Here is a 24013-nt window from a genome sequence, read left to right as displayed (position 1 = left end):
AGGGAGAGAAAGGAGGAGGGAATATATGTCAACTTTAAAAAGAAAAAGAGAAAAAATGCATGAGTCTTCCGTTAGGGATAATCGAGAAACGTTCACCTTTCGTGCTCAGGACATGCGACCCTTAACTGGGGTATTCCCCCCCCTTTCGGTTTTGCAAGGGTGTGCAAATGCTACCAATTTAACATACTCACAAACAGACATATCAAAGAATGCCCAACACGCTTCTCCCCCTCTATCCTCCTCCTCCTCCCCTCAACAATGTCTCGCTTTGTGGAAAACGCAGGAATTTAAGATTTGGCTGTTTCCAAGGAACATGCTTTAGAGTTTGCAAAGAAAGGGGGTGAAATCCTTTGCGATAGGCCAACATAGCTAATGCACGAGAGAGTGAAGGCATTTTTTTAAAAAAAAATTTAAAAATGCAAAAAAAAGTAAAAAGTTTTTTTTAAAAAAGGGCCAGGTCAAAAATGTAAAAAGCAAAATTTCTAACGCGCTCTGTGCTCAGACAAAATAAAAGGTACATCTCAACAGGAGCTTTAACCAATTGGAAAGATAGGAAAGAGGAGAATCTGTCTTTCAATCAAAATGAAACAAGCCCAAAAAAATGCACTAAGGAGTTGTTAAGAGTGATAAGGAGTGCCGAATTCTCCAGCGATTCATTGGAATGGGGTCTTAAAGATACTTTGGGTATCTGATAGTTTTAAGTTACCCCAGCGTTTCTAAGAGTATCATACTGACAGCCTATGGAGAAGCTCTTCTCTGGTTACATATATGCTCCACTGAGTCCTCCCTCTCTCTCTCTCTCTCTCTCTCTCTCTCTCTCTCTCTCTCTCTCTCTCTCTCTCTCTCTCTCTCTCTCTCTCTCTCTCTCTCTCTCTCTCTCTCTCTCTCTCTCTCTCTCTCTCTCTCTCTCTCTCTCTCTCTCTCTCTCTCTCTCTCTCTCTCTCTCATTTTTTCACAATTTACTAAGGCTGCATTAGTCTTCTCATCATTCCTATCACCCATCTTCTCCCACTTATGACTGCATGACTGTAATTTTGTTGCTAGTAGCCTTAGAATTTATATTGATTGTTTCCTGATTGCTTATTTGTACCCTGTGACATTAAGTGTTGTACCTTATGATTCTTGATGAATGTATTTTTTTATGTACACTGAGAGCATATACACCAGAAAAATTCTTTGTATGTCCAATCACACTTAGCCAATAAAGAATTCTATTCTATTCTATTCTATTCTATTCTATTCTATTCTATTCTATAGTATATATATATACTATTCCTGCTGCAGGAGCCCACGCCTCTTTTCTCTTCTCTTTGGGAGTTTTTCCTTTATGTGAAAATGAAGAATTTATACATATACCTCACAGCTCATTCTGCTCCCATGGAATTCATCCCTAGATTAGGAAAAATGTCCATTAGGAACCAATCAATGGATCAATCCTTCAGCATTTTTAATTGTCACTCCTTGAAACAAAGCAGAGGAAGACATGTAAATAACTCTGTAGGTTTACTTGAAAGTAAAGCCCTGGTTTTTTTTTTTAATAGCTTACAAAACACAAGACCTGCCCCCCCACCCCCGCAATTAACCCTGGTGGAAAGAAAAGAAGGAAAATAATTCCAGGGCCATCTAACAGGACTATTGTAAAGACAACTGATTGAGTCTCTGTGTGAAACCACCTCCCAAATCTCCTTTCTGTGACAATGGATTTGTTTTCCCAATATATTGAAGTCCACCCAGAAATAAGCGGTGGATAGAAATTTGCCCTGTTGGGCTCATTCTGTAAATTGGTTCATATCCACTTGGCAGCAGAAAAGGTTGGATCTTTCAAGCTTTCAAAGTTGCAAAGGCAAAGTCAGACTCAGGAAGAAGCGCCTGAAGCATTTGATGGGGTTTTCTCTCTAGCAAAGCTGAAATTAAGCATCAGGATGCCCAAATGTAAATGAGTTTATAAATGCAACTGCACTGTCCCAGAGCATATGTAACTGTAACTTTAAATCCACAGGGAAATCATTAGGCTTATCCCCATCTCATAATGTGATTACAGGTAGTCCTCGACTTACAACAGTTCATTTAGTGACTGTTCAAGGCAGTGGTGAAATTCAATTTTTTAAATACCAGTTCTGTGGGCGTGGCTTAGTGGGCGTGGCAGGGGAAGGATATTGTAAAATCTCCATTCCCACCCAATTCCTGGGTGAAGGATATTGCAAAATCTCCATTCCCACCCCACTCTGGGGCCAGCCAGAGGTGGTATTTGCAGGTTCTCCAAACTACTCAAAATTTCCGCTACTGGTTCTCCAGAACCTGTCAGAACCTGCTGAATTCCACCCCTGGTTCAAAGCTTCAGTGGCACTGGAAGAAGCAACTTATGACCATTTTTTAAACTTATGACCATTGCAGCAGCCCCATGGTCACATGATCCAGATTCAGAACCTTGGCAACTAGTTCATATTTATGACGGTTGCAGTGTCCTGGGGTGGTGGTGTCACGTGATCCATTTTTGCGACCTTCTGACCAGCAAAGTCGATGGGGAATCCAAATTCACTTAACCACCATGTTACCGACTTGTTACCCAATGGTTCACTTAGCCACTGTGCCTAGAAAAGTTGTAAAATGGAGCAAAGCTCACTTAGCAAATGTTTTGCTTAGCAACATAAATTTTGGACTCAATTAGGATCATAAGTCAAGGACTAGCTGTAATTAATACAATTTGTTACTGCAAAAAGATACAGGACTACCTGTATTGAGTTGTCCCCGGCAGTCTCAGAGCCAGTTATAAAAATCTTCATCACCATCAGCAACTCTTGACCAACCTTGTAAGTCTCAAAAGAAGCTAATAGAATCAAACCAAGTGCTGTAGACTAGACTGTAGGGAGTTTAACAAACATCCCAGGAGAAAAGCAACCAATCATTTCTAGGCTCTTGCCAGAAAAAGTACAGAAACGGACATGCCTGCCTATGAAGTCACCAGGAGTTGATCTGCTTCCAAGCCCAGGTGTTGATGTACGCACTCATTGACTTTATTACATAAAGCTCAGGAGGTCCACCTGCTGAAGTATGGTCCCAAACACCCATGTGAGAGGAAAGCACACAACCTTTTAGGTTTCATCCTTTCAGGGGAACGAGGTTCCCTGCTGCTCCAGCACTGAGGCGAGAAGGAATAAGGGAATTGCCCTGAGTCAGATGCCACCTCACCTAAGTGTGAAAATCTCTGACTTTTGTTAAAATCCCAGCATCTTGCGTACTCTCGTATTCACATCAGCTTTCCTTTCTTTTTTTAAAAAAGAGAGCTGAGCTGTATGAAGGGCTTATCTGGTCCAGAATCTCGCTCCCACGGTAGCCAATCAGCTACTGGAAGGACTGTACAGTCATCTGGACTGGGAATCTCATCCTTCAGGTACTTGTCTAATCCCACTCTAAAGCGTCTTAACTGGTGGCCACTATTACATCCTGAAATAGCAAATTTTATCTTTTCACCGTGCAGGTTGGGAAGAGGCTGCTTCTTGTCTCTCCTGAATCCTTTGCTTGTTCTGCATCGTCAGATCTTTGTAGATCCTAGTCTTTTGAAATACAGAACAAGTATTGTCTTTACATGATTTCATGTACCCACTATTGTGTCTCCCTTCACTTTCGCCCCCAAAGTGTTAGAAACTTTCCCTTTCTTCAAGTATGTTTAAGGAACCTGGACAATACTCTTATCTTTTCATAGAAGACTTTTCAACAACCATGTCATAAATGGGATTACCCTGTTGTGAATCCACAACATCACTTTTAAAAATTAACTGAGAAAAACCTGTGCAACAACCAAAGTGTATGGAATTGTTATCCAAGCCGTGTCGAACCCCTCGGCCATTTTCAATTTCTTTCTTGCATCTAGCACCATCTTTAACTTATGTTGTGATGATGGGCAGCAGTTTAGCTGTTTGGTTAAAAATACTGGGAAGATTTGAAGGAGAAATGTTTACCCGTGATTATTAGCCACGGATTGCTACCGTAATAAGAGACAAAATATTCTTTCCCTCCCAAAAAATTATTATTAGTTTATCAAAACATAAAATACAGAAATACAAGGAAAGAATGAACATAGTGGTAAAATCAGGGAGGAAAGGGGGAAGAGAGGAAAGTGTAGAAAAACAAAGAAAAAAATTCATGACTCCTTTCGGTGCAATAGAATAAGGTAATAACATGACACCTCAACTCTTACTTTTATGTAATAATATATACTAGTCATTTCTGTAACAACAAGCCTATCTAATATACCTATTAACTCATAATTTCTTTTTTCCCATCTCAAGCATAAAGTCAAAAAGTGGTTTCCAAATAGAAACAAAATTGTGTTCTTTTCTTTAATCAAAGCAGTCAATTTAGCCATCTCTGCTAACGCCTATCAACTTTTGCAGCCATTCAAGAGACAAAATATTCTTACTGATCAGATTATTGCTAGACACAGATAATTGGTGATGGTTCTTCTCATCTTTTCCTATCACGGTGAGGATCCCAAGGCTTCATGCTAGTTCTTCCTGAAGACAGAGTGCTAGACTAGAAATTGGAGGGTTGACCCATGTTCTTATCTACATGGCTGTGGATCTAGAACTAGTACAATTAGTCCTTGACTTATGATCATAATTGAGCCCAAAATTCCTGTGGCTAAATGAAAAATTTATTAAGTGAGCTTTGCCCCATTTTTTTTCTTGCCATGATTGTTAAATGAATGACTGCAGTTGTTCAGTTAGTAACTCGGTTGTTAAGTGAATCTGGCCTCCCCATTGACTTTGCTTGTCAGAAGGTTGCAAAAGGTGATCACATGACCCTGGGACACTGCAACCGTCATAAATATGAGTCAGTTCCCATCATCTGAATTTTGATCACTTGACCATGGGGATGCTGCAATGGAAGTAAGTGTGAAAAAAATGGTCATAATTCACTTTTTTCAGTGCCATTGTAATTGTGAACAGTCACTAAATGAACTGTAGTAAGTCAAGGATTATCTATAACGATGCTTTGTTTTTCTGGCTAAGTTAACATGAACAACAAACATTTGATTGTGCTTGTGTATTTTAGAGCAAATTGTCTGTTATCTAGTTCCATATCTACTGTATTCCAGTTATCTACTGCTAGAGTAGAAATGGCTTCCTATGATCTTCGTGCAGAGTGGATGACATCATCAGTGGGAGAGTTTTACAACTGTTGCAAGGCATTTTTTCTTTTATTCTACTTCTATTTCATGCTTTAGGAACCCCATATTTTTGTCCCAACTATGATCATACATTGTAGACCAAATTAAACAAAGTCTTGTTTATAAGGAGGGTTTACGACTTCATATATATGATGGTCTCTGTGAAACCAAATATGGGTTGAGCAAATGGGGATACAATCAAGAAACCATTTTCATAACCAGCCACTCTTAGATCAAATTCAGTTTACATTTAGAATTTTTTTCATCTATATGAATAATGTACTGTATATCTGCTACTGCTAATACTGGCAGTGTCTTATGATAAATAAGAAAGCTAGTTATTCAACTGCAGTTATCCCACACAACTGGAATAGCTGCAGGTAAATAGCTGGGTTTCTATTTATGTATTTACGGTATGTATTAACAACAAAAAGCTTTCTTGGGACCCCAAGAGAGACATTACAGTTATATATTATCTATCACATTCTTATAAATGTGATCTCCTAGAATCCTCTAATGAAATGTATGTGTTCTAACTAGGACCAAACAAGATTACATGGGGGGGGGGGGGAGGCATATCTTACTGTAGAATACAGAAAGTTGGCTTTCGATAGGTCAGCCTATTTATCCAGCTTAACCAGCTTTATCTATTAATCTAAGCTTCCCAGGGTCTTAAGCACTTGAGAGAGAGACAGAAGGTGCATTTTGCATCACTTACTTAACTTTTTCCTGGCTGGGAGGTACAACTCTCAGGGACTAACTCTACAAATCATTGGGTAGGTCAGGATAAAAACTAAAGTGTATTATATTTCATTTACATATAATTAAAAGTATTAGTGGAAAACTCTTCCATCAATCATTGCCCCTTTATGTCAAGTTACAAATTGCTCCAATATTTTGGGAGACATTCAGGGGCCACAGGAAGGCCTGTAGCTTCGAGAACTATATCCTTGTCACAAAGCAGATTATTTCTTTCAAAAGATTGAAGCTGGGACTTCTAGGGTGCCAATCTTAACCAGATCAATACAAGCATGAACTAATCCAGAGAGTTTGCATTGGTTTCCATCTTACCTCCAGATTCCTCATCAAAACCAAAACAACCTCTGGAATTATTGGGTGGTTCCTTCTTATGACTGTGCATTCTGGAGTGTAACTAAAATAACCATGCTAAGCTATTTAAAAGATGTGGTACTTTAAGTTTTGGGCAGAAATTTGGAACCATTGCTGTTCTCAACCTACTAGGCTTCTTCTAAGATCAAGCAACATTAAGCTTGCTCTCATTATTATTTGCCCAGCCCTATTAATTATGTATTATTTAGATCCTTTGTTATTTACCATATTGAACTTTTCAAAGATGATAATGTTAAGAAAGCAAAGCAAAACCAATGAAAAGCTCTACCTCACTCCAGGGGTGGGTTCTGCCTGGCTTTACTGCCAGCTCACTCACGCACACATGCATGCTGGATGGGCGCTGTTTGCGCATGCACAGTTCAATTAAAATTGTTCTGTGCATGCGCTGAACTAAAAAACAAGATGGTGGCAGTGGCGGCAACTGGGGAATCAGTTTGGAGGCATGGCAGGCCTGGGTTGCTGCCAGTTCCAGCAACCTAGGCCGCCATACCACTACCGGTTCAGCCAATCCGGTTCGAACCAGTAGGAACCCACCATTGCCTCACTCCTATAAACTCCTGCCCTAGGGAGGTTAGACAGCTACTCCATAAAAGTCATGAGATCTATCCAGTTTCTAAGAGTCAGTGGTCTTCCTACAATAAAAGGTCATTGAGACAGAGGACCTCTTCATGTAAATGAGAGTTCATCATATAGGCACAACTTACAAAAATGATTTGTAATGGTTTTACATTTCTTTAAGTCACCTGTACACTATTCAAAAGTGCTTCTCTCCTGGCCTAGAAACTGATCAAGGAGAGATTCAAGCTAGAAATAAGGAGAGATTTTCTGGCAGTGAGAACAATCAACCAATGGAACAGCTTGCCTTCAGATGTGGGAGCTTCATCATTAGAAGCTTTCAAAAAGAGACAGGACTGACATCTGCCAGAAATGGTGTAGGGTCCCCTGCTTGGTCGGGGGTGGGGGGTTGGACTACATGACCTACAAGATCCCTTCCACCTCTGTTGATCTGTTAATTTGGCCTAAGTAAACATCCAACTAAGGATCTCTATTGATAGTATGCAGGCAGGTATGTGCCCTTCGGCTTGTATGTTTGCCTTATAGTTGAGCATCATCCCTTGGCTTTTAGTGGAATGGATATTTAGCCTTTGATAGAATAGATATTTAGGATTTTTTTTTGAAAAGTAAGTAGTCTGTGAGTATTATCAGTAGTTTACCTTTTTTGTAATAGAACTGGAAAAGAAAAGTTACCGTATTTTTCAGAATATAAGACGCACCAGAGTATAAGATGCACCAAGATGTTGAAGAGGCAATTTTTAAAAAAAAAGCTTTTGCACTTTGCAGACCTCCCAAATACAGCCTGTTTTTCGCTCATTTCTGCCCTCCCCAGCCCCCAGGAGCACTCTGAAAGCCTCCTAAAGTTTATGCATGGCCATTTTGGTGGAGGGGCCCGGGTTTCGGGAGGCAAAAAATGCTGTATTCAGTCTATAAGATGCACCCAGATTTTCAAAGTCTTTTTTGAGGGAAAAAGGTGCACCTTATACTCCGAAAAATATGGTAGTTCAACAATAATGTATTTACACTAAAACTCAGAGTCCATGTCTGCCTTAGGTTTTTAGGCCTATTGTTTTTATTCTAGCTTCAGTTTATCTTCAGGATTAAGCTTCTGAGGAATGTGGTGTTTGTTCCACTTTCCTCTACATAGTTTATTAGAACAAGCAGAATATGATGTCCAGTGGTGGGATTAAGCCACTTCGCACCTATTTGGAAGAAACGGTTGTTAACTTTCTAAGCAGTTCGGAGAACCGGTTGTTGGAAGAAATCTCATTTTGTTTTTTTCCACTTTACAGGGCTAATCCTGCAAAGAAGGCATGAAGGAAACATTTTGGTGTTGTTTCTACCCTAATCTTTATTGCACTGCTTACAAAACGGCCTCTCTAGTTAACCTTTATTACATTGTAACAGCTAAGGCAAAGTGCCCATCGACATGGGTGATGTTGAGTTGGCCACGCCCACTCAGTCACATGACTACCAAGCCTTGCCTACCCAGCCAGTCATTTGGGCAGAGAACTAGTTGTTAAATTATTTGAATCCCACCACTGATGCTGTCCATACTTCAGATGTGCCTGGTAGCCCCAAAATTTGGAAACCCTTACTATAATAATATTGACAGCAATTAAAATATTTAAAGTGAATTTTCCTTATTCATATTTAGATCACTGGACACCCACAAATGTCTTAATGTTTACAGAGTTGCCCCAATCCACTTCTAAATTTTACTTGGAGAGGCCAGGATCACATATAAAGTGCAAACTTATAAAAGTTCCAAATCTTTCTTCAAAGTTACCTTTTCCTTGCTCTGCTCCACCTAAAAAGATCAGGTAATTGAAGCATCTCTTGATCCTCCACTAGAAAGAAAGCACTTTCCCAAGCAAGTTAAGACAATATAAAATAAAAATGATTTTTATTTAGTATAAATCTAGTGAGAGTTGCATCAATTCCACTCCATTGACATTTAACGTGTTCTTCCTGTTGCTTCATGCAACCTATAATTTGGTGGTGATCTTGGAAAGAAGAATGAGAGCTTCACCCAAATGCACATGCTTGGTGGTAGGACTGTACTTAGTCTCAGAAGCTCAGGTTACATATCCATGATCTAAATAATGCTGCAATGAATTGAAAAGCTATATTTGTCTATCTAATCCATCCATTCCTATGTCGCATCATGCAGAGATGCCCATGCATTATACAATGCAAATGTAGATAGACACCTGCACTTATATAATGACAATGTTTTGCAGTTAACTTTCTTAGCTCTGCTAAATGGATGCGAAACTGACATCTTGTAAAATTCCAAGAGTGGGGGGGCGGGGGGGGGGCAGAATTGTCCCATCGTGTTTGATCTGGCTTTGTAAGTGGTGGAGTAAGGAGGCCACAAGTATCAATCTTTCATTAATTATATTGCTGGACAGATCTCTCCCCTCCCATATTTGTATGTAAGTAGGTCAATACAAACAAGGCTGTCGGTACCTCCTCTTGTGTCTTGTAGGCCTCTTGTCAGACATCCTTCTTTTGATGATGATCATTTCAGAAGACACCGAGCAGCAGCAATCAGTTGAAGAGCCTTGTCTGCAAAAGCTTTCTCACGTTCACGTCTGGCTGATTCTCTATGTCAAAGTAGTTGAGAGAAGGGAACCAGCTGGAATGTAGACCAACACTGGGGCCCAAGCCTGGAATGGCTCGGGAAGAGTCACTGGGAGACCCTTACCAGTTAGGCCTCTGGAGGCTGTGATGCCTACACACCCATTCATGCGCCCGCTGACAATCCGGCTAGATAGGCACACAAACTCCTTTCTTCCTCTTGTTCACGCTGCGGCCTTATTTGATCTCTGGCTTCCTTTGTTGCCGGCTGTTGTTAGCGCCTTGCCCTGATCAAAAATGTATTACTTCAGACAACACGGGTGCTGTAATATGCTGGACAGGGGCAGTGGAGGATAGCAGGGGCCAGCCACAATGGGGCATTGAGGAAGCCAACAGCAATAGGATGGATGAAAAAGATGCTTACAGATGCACAAAGCTTTAATGGGAGGATCTCCCTCTGTCATCCAGCACACTTGCATATTGACAGTAACTATTACCTCATGCTCTGCTTGTTCTGAGAAATGCCTCTTTAAAAGACATCAGTTAACAATGTTGTGTCTCTATGGATTTCAAAGGCTAGTAGTTCTTCTAAATGACATTTATAGTCTCATTAGGGAGAAGACATCTCTAACGCTCTTCCATCAGAGGGTTGGGTGGTAACTTTCAAGCCATTTTAAATATGATCAAAGATGCTAAAGGAGGTTAAACACCTGCTAAGACTCAGCCAATCTCCACAGGCTGGAAGTACAAGAACAAGGGCAAACTTTATGCTTTCTTTAGAAATTAGTCCTGGCAGGTCCTATGTCAAGAAAATTAGATGGAGAGATAATCTATTCCTTAACGAAATATCTTTCAGAGTAACTCAAGAGACTTTGATTTGGATTTTTTTAAAAACCACATTATCTCTTTAAACCAGCTATTCATGCAAGCATTGACTTACATATATTACATGTAAGTGGAAGATGTTTGCATAACCATTTGTTCCATCTGACCAAACCATTATACTGGTTACAGTATAATATACCCCAGAGTGACAATTTTTGTAAAGATATGGGCTGGTTTTATTACAGAAAGCATACCAACACAATATGAAACTAGTCATAACAATTATTTATGAACACTATTTTGGAGACTATTTCACTATAATTATTCTTGTTTAAATACATTTTAAAAGACATTTGGGATGTATAATAAAACACAAGCTACATCATGGTATATTATATTGTATAAAATACAATAAGCTTGAGGAGGAAGAGGAGCAGGAAGAGGGAGTTATTATTCTTGAAAGAAGAAGCAGTACCATTGTTAGGTAGGATTAAGGGACACAGATTTAGAGCTCCTAGTCAAACAATTTCTCCGGCAGACCATACAATAAAAAGAAATAATAGACTGACAAGCCATTGCATCATTGTTACATCTGGTCTGTTGGGTAGACCTTCTAATCAAAAGGGTTTTCTCTGCATTGTTGTAAGTTAATGTAATACTAACATTTGGTTTGTGTCTATTGAGGATATTTTTACCACTAATGTTTCTAATATTTGCGAAGTAGATGCTTCTAATGCTTGAAGACGCCCTTTTAGATTTAAAAGGCACCCCTACTTTATAAATGAGCTTGCTTCCTTCCTTCCTTCCTTCCTTCCTTCCTTCCTTCCTTCCTTCCTTCCTTCCTTCCTTCCATCCTTCCTTCCTTCCTTTATCACAACTCTCTTGGAAATTTCAAAGCATTCTTTTCAGTTCCGTTTTGTTGGAATAGAAAGAAAATTGAAGGAAAAGTCAGCAGTGGATTTTGTCTTAAACTTATTTAAAAAACAAAATGTATCTTAAAACCTAGTGGAAAAGATAATTTCTGCACCTCAAGATTTCTGTGATATGTTCTTCTTGAAGCATTTTTTAAAAAGTGCAACATTATGGATCTATTATAAGAAGGCTTCAAATGAACAGCCGATTTCAAACATGAAAAAGCTATTTCAAACATGACACAGTTTGCCCACTTCATTTTATTTTATTAAGCAAATGAAACAAAAATGAATTTAAAAGCAATGTATTGCATTATTTTTCTTGTTATTGGCTCCAAACTGTGAGGAACAAAATGCAGCTTAATTGTAGAAGGTCCAATAGGCAATAAATTCTTGGCATTTTAAGAATGACTGGGAAAAACTATTTTAAATTCCTAGAAAGTAGACCAATGATCTGACCCAATATAAAGCCATTTTCTAATTAGCCTGAGAAGCATTTTATCCTCAAGGTTCTTCTGTTATTTCATATGAACTAGAACTGCCACATAAAATCTGAAAATATTTAGATGGCCACTGGATGGCATCAAAGAGACACAGATCATACTGATCCTTTGCTGCCATCTAGCAGATATTCAAGGCTTTGTAGCCTAGATTCTAGTAGTTCTAACACAAATTCATCTTCTCACATCATTGTGCCGGAAGGCCTGGTAGAAATCAGGCCACCCATGCTGCAATAAATCTGGGAGATGAAGCTACCGTATGTCCAAGCGAGGCAAGCAGAGAATTGATTAATGACTTAGGCCCAAGCCAGTTAAAGATCTGCCTATTCCTGTCTGCCCCATGCTCTTAGGTCACCAAGGGGCACCTGTTCTATGTCTCATCATGGATGTGTCTAACATCAGTACTTAATTTTGTTTTCCTTGGCAGGGTCAGGCTATGGTACAAAAGGTATGGACCGGCATTTAAATTGAACCACATTTTTTACTTGGAAAGGATTTAAAATATAACTTATTTGCCCAAGTCTGCTGGAGGTATAATGCTAAGAGTTTTTCACTTTTTGTTTTTAATCATGTTCTTGTTTTTTATTGTAATCCCTGCAGTTCAGTTAATGGGGTGGATGATCTATACATCAGCAATTTTAGCTTGATGGTGGCCTGAATTTCCAAAATTTCACATGAGCTCACAGTAATCTGTACAAAAGAGACACGTAGACAAAGCAAGTGACTGAGTGCAAATTCAAGTCTATTGCTACTATTGTTATCTTATATGATCCAGCCATTTTGGGGAGAATGCAAGATCTGGAAGGTGGATCTCAAGTAGGGACATTGATCTTCCTCTCTTCTTCCTTGTTTCCCTCCTCTCGTGTGCAGCTTCTCACCATGGGAGAACTATTCCATTTCTAATCACAAGGCATTTTGCATCCAGAGTCAAAGCGAAGGTCAGGTAACCCAGATGTAGATGTTAATTGAACTGTCTGGAATACAAAACTGCATATCTTTCAACAAAGAGCTTGGCAAAAAGTTGCCACTGCATCTCCACTTAATGATAGATCAAGAGAGAGAAAGGCAGCGAGGGAGTTCCATCATTGGTAAAAACATTGATGCTTCTTCCTTTTGAACCCAGCTGAATATTAACAGAAATGCATAATCTTTTCTTGGGGATTCAAGAAAGACCTTCATGGTGAGATGTTACTGTAGGTTAGAAAAAGAAGTGGTCATTATATAGAAGGTAGGATGCTAGATACAGTCATTGGGAGAGGGGCATTAAAAGAGTTTTCATTACAATATTTTCTAGCACATTTCTCATCACTGATAATGACAGCAAAGTATTCTTCATGTGCATAAGTGCTCCCAGGCGATCTGTATAAGTTTGGGGGGGAGTACTCATAGTTCAATGCCTAGAGTCTAGACATTTACTACAGTTGGTAGAATGCTGGGAAAATGCTACACTTTCTGCATCAGTCCATGATTCAACAGAGTTATCACTATTAAAAGTTATGTGACTAATACATTTGGAGTATATTTTTAAAAAATTGCATCACTATCAGGTGATTTATACAATGTTTGAATTTCTTTATCAGCTGGTTTAACATATCATTTTCATTGTTTGAATGCTATTGCAAATGTTTTGATTTTGTTTTATCTTCCTGGATATTTCAGACAGTGTGCTATCTGCCCACATTATGTAGAGGAACAAAATATTCCTCAAAGAGACCTGGCCAGAAAAAGCCCTTCAAGCTCTGAAGACTCATCACAGATGTAAATAACTTGAACCATTACTTCCCAGAGGAAAAACAATATCTAATGGAAAACATTCAAAATGAACAGATTACCCACTGTCTCCCCTCCCTCCACAAAGGAGCCTTATTGGGAATGGAGAAATGTTGCCATTTTGTTTTGAAAGAAGATATTCTTATTTGGGAAGAACATTGTTCTTATAATCTCATGGAGTTAGGCAGCAGGTGTCCAGGATTGAATGATTCAAGCTCCTAATGAAAATGTGGCCTGTTATAATTTTTTTCTTATTCTCTATATATTGAAGTGAATTTATGTTTATAGAGGAAGGTGGGAGAGAAGTTAAAAGAGCAACATCAGAGAAAGCCCGACTAACTGTAGGTCTTGCCACCACCATCACTGCCGATAAGAATAAATTCCAATATGCTTCATCCTTAATGAAATTAATAGAAAAAAAATTAAAAAGGGGATAACAGTTAGCACACTAGCAGGTTGAGGTGAATGGATTTTTTGAAGTCCTTCTCTCCTCAGCTTTGATCAGGACAGAAGATTTTCTTCTGGAGCAGTTGAAAAGAGCAGAAGGCATACAAGAAAATTTTCAACAAAATTTATTCAGCAGACAGAATGTTACCATTGAGACCGCCACATCATTTCATAGGATACATTATCTAAATCAGGGGTGTCCAAACTTGGGAACTTTAAGACTTGTGGACTTCAACTCCCAGAATTCCCCAGCCAGCATAGCTGGCTGGGGAATTCTGGGAGTTGAAGTCCACAACTAGCATAGCTGGCTGGGGAATTCTGGGAGTTGAAGTCCACAACTAGCATAGCTGGCTGGGGAATTCTGGGAGTTGAAGTCCACAACTCTTAAAGTTCCCAAGTTTGGACACCCCTGATCTAAATAGATTACCCATGAGATCTAAGAAAATGAAAACATATATTATAGTGTTCAATAAGTCCTTTTCTTTTTTTAAAAAAACCCTTGGGTTATAGGATGGGTTTTCTTGGCTTCACCTAGTAGGTATTCAGTTTGTACTCAGTATCATTTATTAATTCTGCACTCTGCACTCTAATTATTTTATCTTTGAATCTCAGAGCTTGGCCCTTAGTTTAGATTTAACCTTTCTAGTATATGAGCTTCTCCCCACCACAAATTCATTTTCAGAGCCACCGCAGCCCTTAGTAAAAATTGATGCCATTGGAAACTTCCTTATTTAGCCACAGAGTTATGCAGAATTTTATAAATGGACAATTTGTACCTCAAATACAATTCAGAGGAAAAAGCTACTTTTATTCTCTTATAATTGAGACAACAATTTTTTTCAGCATATCTCTAAGTAAGAAAAAGCAAAGAAAAAGAAATTTGCTGCATGCCAATACACACTTTGGACCACAGTGGCAGATGGTAAAGGAATGGTAACATAAAAACATGGTAGTTTAAACTGCACAGATATTTCCACCTTTCTAAGTCAAAACAGTGAGGCTTAGCTAGTAACACCAGTCTCAACTCATTTCTCATCTTCTACCCATAATGGCAAATAGTGAGGAGAAGGTAGGGGCAAAATGAATAGGCAGAAAGGTCATAGGTCCAACTATACTTTCTGACAATATGGCAAGACAGTAGCGTACAACTATTGACAACTAAAGCATCAGATCAAGCTTTGGATGGACTATTGAGTGAAGGGCTGACCCAGGAGTGCTGTTGGCAGTATGTTCAACAGTTTTAAGAGATGAAATGGGTGACTGAGAGAGGTTGAAGGTATTTTGCTTCCTAAACCCAAATTTTGGGACCATAGACATTGGAAGCCACAAAAGGGTTATTGATAAATTGCATTGTTTGCATTCCTGCTCAAATGTATATTGGATTGGATTGCATTATTGATTTCACCAGACAATGTACATTAGAGACAAAACAGATAGCAAAACTCCAGAACAGGTCTGTTAAACTTGTGACCCCTGTGCCGGATGTGTCATGTGCTAGCCATGTCCATGCCTGGTTTACCAAAGGGGGGGGGAGTCCCGATACATCACGTGACACCACTGTGATGACATAACTTTGACACTCAGGCTCTAGAACAGTGATAGATAACATTTTTGTCCTTGGGTGCTGAAAGCATGTGTGTGCATGTGACAATGCATGAGTGTGCGCCCACATTTCCATAATGCAATGCACGAGTGGCACACCCTGTGACCCCACCCCTCTGTGCATGTGCACACGACTCCCCCCTCACTCCCTCTGTACTCCTCCTGCGCACGGCCCCCACACGCCCTATTTTGGGCCTAGCAGGCCTCCCTGAAGCCTCCTGGGACCAAAAATGGGGTGCGGTGGGGGGCTGCAGCCCCTGTGTTCCTCCCACTCCCCACCCCTACGCATGTGTGCGCAACTCCCATGACTCGCAATCCCCCCACCATGTGTGGCAGAGACCTGAAAATCAGCTGGCCGGCAGGAGCCGCGTGCGCATGTACGGTGAAGCTGAGCTGGGACGACGGCTTGCATACCCACAGAGAGGGCTCTGCGTGCCACCTGTGACACCCATGCCTTATGGGTCTAGAGCATGGCTTGCTTGGTTCTTAATTATTGCAATAGATACTCCATAGGAAAAATAGGTCAGAAAACAAGTTGCATTCAGACAGGGCTATCTAACCATGTTGTGCTTCCGTTTGCTTTTTGTTCAGTGCACAGTAGCTGCAGATGACCCTCACTATGTACAGGAAAATAGGGAAGATGTAATGCGAAACAGCTGAGGAGATGCCTCAGCATAGAGCTTTGATTTTGCTTTGCATAAAGCAGTTGCTGATAGAAGAACACAGAATAGGAACCTGTTCTTTTATAACTGGGAGAACACAGAATGGAAGTTCCAGAAATCCTAGAAATTCTTGGATTTAATTATGCATGCCAGAGAGGGGTGTACAACGTGCCAAAACACCTTAAGGATAGGTCTGCAATTGATTTTTACATCTGATACCTGTCTATGAAGAAGTGGGTAAACACTGGAATTTCACATCCTTTTATTGTTAAAATATAGGGATTTGAGAGAAAAAGGAGTATTTATCAACACCTGGTGGTTTGACTCAGTAATTGCTCTGTCTAGCAGAAGAGACAAGTACATCCCAACCATTTTTAAAAACCAGCAGAAAGAACATTAAAAGTTAAACTGATAGCTACCAGCTCACTCAAACTAATGTTGGGGGCCTTATGAATTGAGAGCAATATTTAATAAGCTTTCCTGAAATCATTTTAATTGGATAAACATTTGTGCTGTGTCCTTCAATAAATCCTATTTCTTGCAATTGACTTTTAAATCTTGGAATAACAAAACAGAATCCCAATTCATTTGTCTTGTCCAGGAAAAAAAAAGTTAGTAGATTTTAAAGGAAAATTGACAGGGCCACTGAATTGTCTTCTCTAAAAGATACCTTATAATTTTTACCTCAAAAGTTTTATTTAAAACTAAGGCATAATTTGTCTACCCTTTGAGGGGTTTTTTTTTTGTTTTCTTTCTCAATTCTGCATTTATTATTTTATTAATTTTTTTAAAAAAAATAATTTAAAAAAAAACCAAAAATCTCAAAGGGTATATTTGATGGACTACTAGGTCTTTTTCTGCCACCATTTTTCTATATTTACATGTTGCCATAATTTTATTTTCTGTATTCCTTTGAGAAATGGAAAAACTGAGTGAAAATAAAGGGGGGGAGGAACATATCGGAGAAGGCCGGTAAGTTTCATTTCACCTACTTGTGCCATTACAGATAAAGTTCTGCCTCAAGTGAAATTAATAGTAACATTTGGTTTGAATGCATTGGCCTAGAGTTCATCTTGCAACTTAAGTTTGCTGTCAGCTGTGTTCTTCCCATGCCGATTGTATCAGGATGGCACAGGTGTAACTTGAAGGCAGAGCTCAGCTCCATAAATCATCCTGGAATGAGGCTGAAGGCTGATGATATACCGTTGCTTAGAAACTTCCTGTGTGAAATGGCAACTGGGATTGGCCATTTTGTCTCTCATGTGCAACCTTCCGAACCTCAGCAATGTCCCTGGCCTCTGTTCTGCCCGGTTACTTTTGATGTTGCTCATTAAAAAACACAGGCCGGTTCCAGTGCTGAGATCTATCTTCATTCTCCTCATTCCTGAGAACGTATGGAGCTGGACTTGTGAATTGTTGAAACATCATCTCTTTTTTCTGCTGCTGCTGCTGCTTGCAAAAAAGGGATTCTTTGTCTTTTTGGGCCTTGTGGAATCTGAACAACAAAAGCAAGGAAAGCAGTTCATAAACCAAACATCAGCCCGAATATATTAAACTCATACTTGTTCATGGATTTGGTATGTGAAGAAAATAAATGGCCTTCTTCTATTCCAGAAACTGATGAGCAGATGGATGGTTGTCTTCAAATTCATTACTACTATAGCTTCTTTGAGCTAATAGATGAGGTCAGTTGCCCATAGAGTAGATTTCTTCCAATAGAGGAGATTTCTCAGCTGAGACACCAGAGAAGCATTTTCAGAGGGAAAAGTGTAATTAATTAATTAATTGATTAATTAATTAATCAACAAAATTATATGCTGCCCATCAGACCAATGGAACTCTGGATGCTGAAGGATAAAAATGCAATATACAATCAAAATCAATTAAAAAAAATAAGTTAAGATCCTTGTAAACATCTTATTGTCCAGACAAGACACAACTAGACATGCAAACAAAAGTGGATGTTTTGTGTCTTATCTAATTATGGACCTGTAGGGGAATTCAGACATCATCTGTGACATCTCTTGGGGCACAATTGGAACTCTATCAATTTTGATTTTGATTATTAATTATATGAATGTTTTAGTCATATTTTTGGAACGATCTTCACCTATATGCAATCCCGATTTTCTCTGATTTTCATTCATTACCAATATAAATAGATTTGGGTTTTTTCAGTGTTTCTTCTTGTTTTCATGGTAGGGGGAAAAATTGCACTGACAGCCTGTGTCATTACTTCCCAAATCCATTGCTCTTAGTCCATCAGATATATTAATAACTCTCAGCATGCTTTCAACATCATCTGCTTCACTTGGCATCATGGTATAATCAGTATGTAGTGTCTGCTCACTGACATTATCTTTCCTTATGTCTATTAGATAGGTGTTGAGCACTTGATTTGGGGCCCTTACCAATGTTTCCCAACCTCAACCACTTGAAGAAGTATTGACTTCAAATCCCTGGATTCCCTAGCCAGCATGCGTCAGGCCTGCAGCGATATTTTCTGTTGGATCTTTGGCCTTCCACACTTTCTATTATTCTACTCTGCATTTTCTATTGTGGGAAAATGGGACAGGGGATTGTATGGAGTTAGATGCTATGTAGCAAGACAGCCACGGCCATCCTTTGTCTTTGCACCTCTGCACCTGACTGAGACTGGATGGGTGGAACTGCCAACATGCCAGTGGAAGATTGGACCATGTGATGGACTTGTGGGTGTGGGGGCAAGATCTTGAACTTTCAACTGGGTGGGGAAAAGTGGGAAACTTTGAGATTCGGGTTTTTCCAGATGTGCCAACATGCCTCTCTTAATAAATTGGAGCTTTGAGGAATCCTTTGCCTTGGACTCTGATTTACTTTTGGATGCTATTTGGAACCCTGACAGCATGATTGACTGAGAAACTCTAAGAATTGAAGTCCAAACTTCTTCAAGTGGTCAGGATTGAGGAATGCTGCCTTATACAATATGAATATGCAAAAACTTCTGGCAGCTTACTCTCTTGGGCTGCAATTGATTGTAAATATTTGTTTACAGTTGTTAAAACTAGGGAAATATTTATCCAATTAAACAATGATCATGTTAGTCTTAACATTTTTATTTTTGATCACTTCATTTTTGGTCGTGCTACTTATGGATTTTGAACAATATGTAGTTTTTTTTTTTTTGCCAGAATTGATATTAAATATTTGGAATTCCTTCCATCTTCATAAAATAGCGTCTGCTTTCTTCCATTACGGGGACATTTTTCCTTTTTCCTTTTCTTCCAGATCCTATAAAACAAGATACTCTAGAATTTCATTCTAAAAATCTTCTATTACTCCCTTGTGGAATATTGGACATGGCAGATTCCTGAGTAATAATACTCCCATGTAGAATTCCTGTAAAGTAACTGAATCCCAAGGGATTCTTCCCTCGTAACCATATCTTTCTGGACTTCACTAGCAATGCTTCCCAACAGAATATCCTTTGCTCCACCAAATGACAAGTTGTGAGCTTTCTTGCTGTTTTAAAGATAGCTCAGCAACATAAGTAATTTGCAACAAAGCAATTGCATCATGACTGAATTATTTCATTTAGAGGAGCATATACCAATATCTCATAATATTATCCTATAATAACATCTAGTTTCAAAATTAACATATTTTCATTTTAATTGCATTCTTCACCATAAATTGGCATTCGTGAAATAAGTGTGGAACAACACAATTTTTGCCAGAGTTTAATGCCCAATCAAAGAGACTAGATGCCTAGCTAACTAGAGAACTGGAGATTGCCAATGAAAGTAAATGCAGTGGGAGGAGCAGGATCTGTGTTCAACAGTGGAGTTCCTCAGAAACTTGAGTGTGCTTGCTGTACCTTTACATATTGTCTAGAACTCTATGCACCCTACCTATTGGGTACATTGTATATTGGTTAACCCAGCTGATGATCGCTTGGTCTATGTTAGTTATATAGAGTAGAATCATAAGGAAATATGAATAGCACAGGGGAGGATCCACAAAATCCTATACATTATATTACCCATGGCTATGTTCATAATACACTAGCTGAAGGCATTTCTCATCATTCATATGCATGGAAAATTTAATCAATCATGTTTCCCAGATAGCATGGCATGGCATGACATGGCATAGGATGTAATCTATCAACTATAACCTGCATACAAACCCTACCCATACAAACACTTCACATCTTGTGGTTGTATGTCATGTATATTTAGAAGTCGTAGGAAGAAATATTGAATATAGAAAAGTGGAGGGGGAGAAGCATATTTTGCACATAAAGTTAAAAATGCGCAAGTAGCCTATAGGACATTCGTCTTCCTATAAATTGACACATTGTATCTTGAAATTCAGGAAGGTATATTTTAATTAACTCAAGTGAAAGGTAGCCACATACATTGGCATCAATTTATACAGTTTGAAAGGGCTGAATGGATGCATAGGGACAAGTAAAAAGGAGAATTGCAAGAAATGGACAGAATCTGATCACTAAGGAGTGGCACCAACTCTATCTTGGGCTTCTATTGATGGGTTCATGAGGCTCTAATGAGGTCTAAGGCTCAGACTAAGATAAGGCTAATAGGGAATGGTGTTATAAAATGGTATCTAGGGTGTATGTCCAAAGCAAGAATCAAGAAGTTTGTTAATCTGTTGTAAAGGGGATGGCAATAAAAATGGGGAAGAAGGAGAATATGTAAACACCTTACATCATAAGAGCATAGAAGTAAATTTTGTCCATTATTCAAGTTTAGTAGACATAAGGGATTGCTTGAATTCAGCAAAGGATCTGTCAAGTTCTCTCATTATAGCCTTGTGGACAACAAGTAAATTAGGACTGAGTGCTATGATCTGGTGGATTTTCAAGTGATTGCAACTGATTATAGAATATTCCTCCCCCTTACGCACAGAGAGAGAGAGAGATGGAGGGAAAGAGAGGGGGAGAGAGAGAGAGAGGGAGAGGGGGAGGGAGGAGGAGAGAAAGAGAGGAGGAAAGAGAAAGAGAGAGAGAGATGCTTATAAATGGGTTCCCATCAATCTGAAGAAAGGTATCATTAAGGTCCTTAGGACTCCTTCTTTTGCAATGCTATTTAGCATTTTCTGAATGGCTGAGACAATGGTGTATTAGGGACGTGTATCAAATTGGGATGTATACCAAAGTTTCAGGGATTGGCCAACATCTTGGAGGACAAAATCATGATATCAAATAACTTCATCTAACTTAGAATTGGGCAAAATCAACAATGCTGAATGTCCTGTGGTGGAGATGAAGGGAAAGGAGTGGTTCTGGAGACCCTTCATATTATGGAAGTACAGTATGTAACTTTTCTGTAGTCACAACGTCCTTCACCTTAGTCACAAATTTCCACTGGGCATCTTCAGAAATGAAAGTGCAGCCCATAGAACAGCAAAAAAAAAAAAAAAAGAATGACAGAAGCAACATCCCCCCCCCCCTTTCAAAAGGTATGCAGGGTATGCTGCTGCAAAACCATTCTATGTGCAAAAATGGAAATACCCACAACGGCAGAATGGTTGAAGAAGATGACAGTAGTAGAGGCGGCACAGTTAACTTGTTTGATTAGAGAAGGATGAATAGCTACATTTATTAGTGACTAGAAACCCCTTATGGGATTTTTATTGAAAAAAGAAAAGAGTGATGTTCTGATTTATAGGTTTAAAGATTAGCAAGGTAGCTTATGAAAAGAAATAAATTATGATGTAACCTTAAAAGAAGATAAAATACAAATGTATCTTTAATCACTCTCAACTGCTTCTTTATCATTTTTCTTTTCCTTGCTTCTGCTTCTAGTAGTTTTCATTTATCACTTTATTCTTTATTTTGTTTCATATTCTTTTCTTTATCCTTTCATTCAAAATTTGTACTGTTATTTTAATTCTGTTGAAAAACTTCAATAAAAAATATTGTAAAAAATGAACGGAGGCAGGAAGATTTCAATTGCATGTAAGGCTTGGGAGTTACAGCTGTGGCCAAGAGAGAGGCTTGCTCACACCAAGACTTCCACAAGCCCCTTAAGAAGGCTTCATAGCTGACTGGTGAGTCACCATCCCAAAATACTGTAAATACTATTGGCTCGGCAAATTGAGCAATGCAGGATTGGAAACAATCTAGAGAACTTCAGGTCAGAGGGGAATGATGGCAGATTGCTCTGTGGAAGAAGAGAGAATGAAGATTGTTACATAGCTCTAAGACAATTGGTGGCTGTTGGACATGTTGCAATAGCTAATCATTTTTATTATTATTTTGCAAACCAAAATAATGTGTGCTAATTGCACTTTTCTCTCACATTTACATATTCAGACAAAATGGAAATAAAGATCTCTCAAACAGTGCAAGTATTTCTTTACACTGGCAGAAATACTGCAAATATTTCTTTACATTCGGAAGGCTACAAGACCAGTTTTCTACATATTATGTTAAAAGATGCTGGAGACCTGTTTTCAGAATAGGCAACAATGAACTAAAACCATCAACAGAATGACAAATCAGGGGGGGGGGGGGAATCAGTTATATTATTCTCCAGAATAGTGTCTGGTTATCAGAAATGTTTTCTTGAGAAACTTGTTTACTTCTCAAGCAGAGTCTCTATATTATTTCTAGGAAATGAATTTGAAAATCTTGTATGAGAGAAACCAAAGAAAGAAAAGTGAAGAATGACACAAGGTTATAAGGAAGTCAGAAAATTATTTTTCTTTCCTTCCTTCCTTTTTGTCTTTTGGAGGGGAAAATGTACATAAACCCAGACATTTTATCCATGTGTGATTAAGCCATGATATGATAAACAAGTGTTAAAAAATATGAACTGCTAACTATCTGGATATCAGAAAATTTCCTTGGATATCCTTAGAACATTTATGTTGTAATGGGAACAGTTATTTAGCAAGCAGGTAATCTAAGTGGTTTGAGATGCTAAATCCTTTTTTTAGAATGTGTCTCATTTAGAGCAATTAAAAGTTCTTAGAAACCTAGAGTCTGGCATCTGTTTTAAAATCCATAAAAGTAGCACTGTGTTGCATAAAATAATTAAATTCATCACTTGGAAATTTTCAAGTTATCATCAGTACCATATAACATGGGCTCTTGATTGACTACCATAGCCATAAATCAATAGCAAGCCATCCGCCTGTTGCTAATGAAATGTTCCAGTTGTGCACTCCTAAGGATTATGGTGTCAACAAAACCCTTGATTTGGATCACAGCCTTGCCTTCACTCAAGGGCTATATATTAATCTTTGTGTACAGAATTTCATTGCTCAAAGCCAAGCCAAGCCAAGCCCCAAGCTGAAAATAAAACTGTGATGTCAAAATAGGTGGAGAGAACTGTAAGAAATACATCACAGACATCAACAAAAGTGGCATGCAATCAAATATGCATTCCAGAAATAGAGAATAAGTCTATTAAGATGGTCATTACTAGCTTGATGGAGAAATAATGAAATACCCTCAGTAGAAGGATGAATTGTAAAAAAAATAGCAGAAATGACAAAATTGATTTGTCTGATCAGAGATAAAATAATAAAAGACCTTTATTAAACTTTTTTTATTGAAACTAAAAAACCTGAAAAAAAGTGAAATGGAGGTTTCTGGATTTGCCAAATGGAAAAAGAGTTGAAAATAGGATAAAAAGAATGTCTATATATAATGAAATCTTTCAGAGGGAGGAACGATAATTTATTTGTAATAGCTGCAAAGAAAATCAGAAGTTACTTCTTTAATTACAGGTAGTCCTTGCTGAATAACCATTCATTTAGCAAACATTGAAAGCTATGGCAGCACTGAAAAGGTGATTTATATATCACCGTTACGATTGTTGCAGTGTCCTCATGTCACATGATCAT

General features: G+C 38.7%; 1 protein-coding gene across 1 annotated transcript in view; it reads right to left on the bottom strand.

Moving 5' to 3' along the window:
• Nucleotides 1–17467: 17467 nt before the first annotated feature.
• FGF3 (fibroblast growth factor 3) overlaps nt 17468–24013 on the bottom strand; it is a gene marked incomplete at its 3' end in the record, with an annotated part of 45029 nt that continues 38483 nt past the window's right edge. The window contains exon 5 of the mRNA XM_081945190.1: nt 17468–17651. Coding sequence (XP_081801316.1) covers nt 17468–17651 — 184 coding nt within the window. The remainder of the gene's footprint in view (nt 17652–24013) is intronic.

Source organism: Natrix helvetica (genome assembly GCF_964273705.1).
Source record: "Natrix helvetica genome assembly, chromosome: 1".
Lineage (NCBI taxonomy): Eukaryota > Metazoa > Chordata > Lepidosauria > Squamata > Natricidae > Natrix > Natrix helvetica.
Note: the sequence above shows the minus strand (reverse complement) of the source record. Positions and strands in the feature narration are given on the sequence as shown.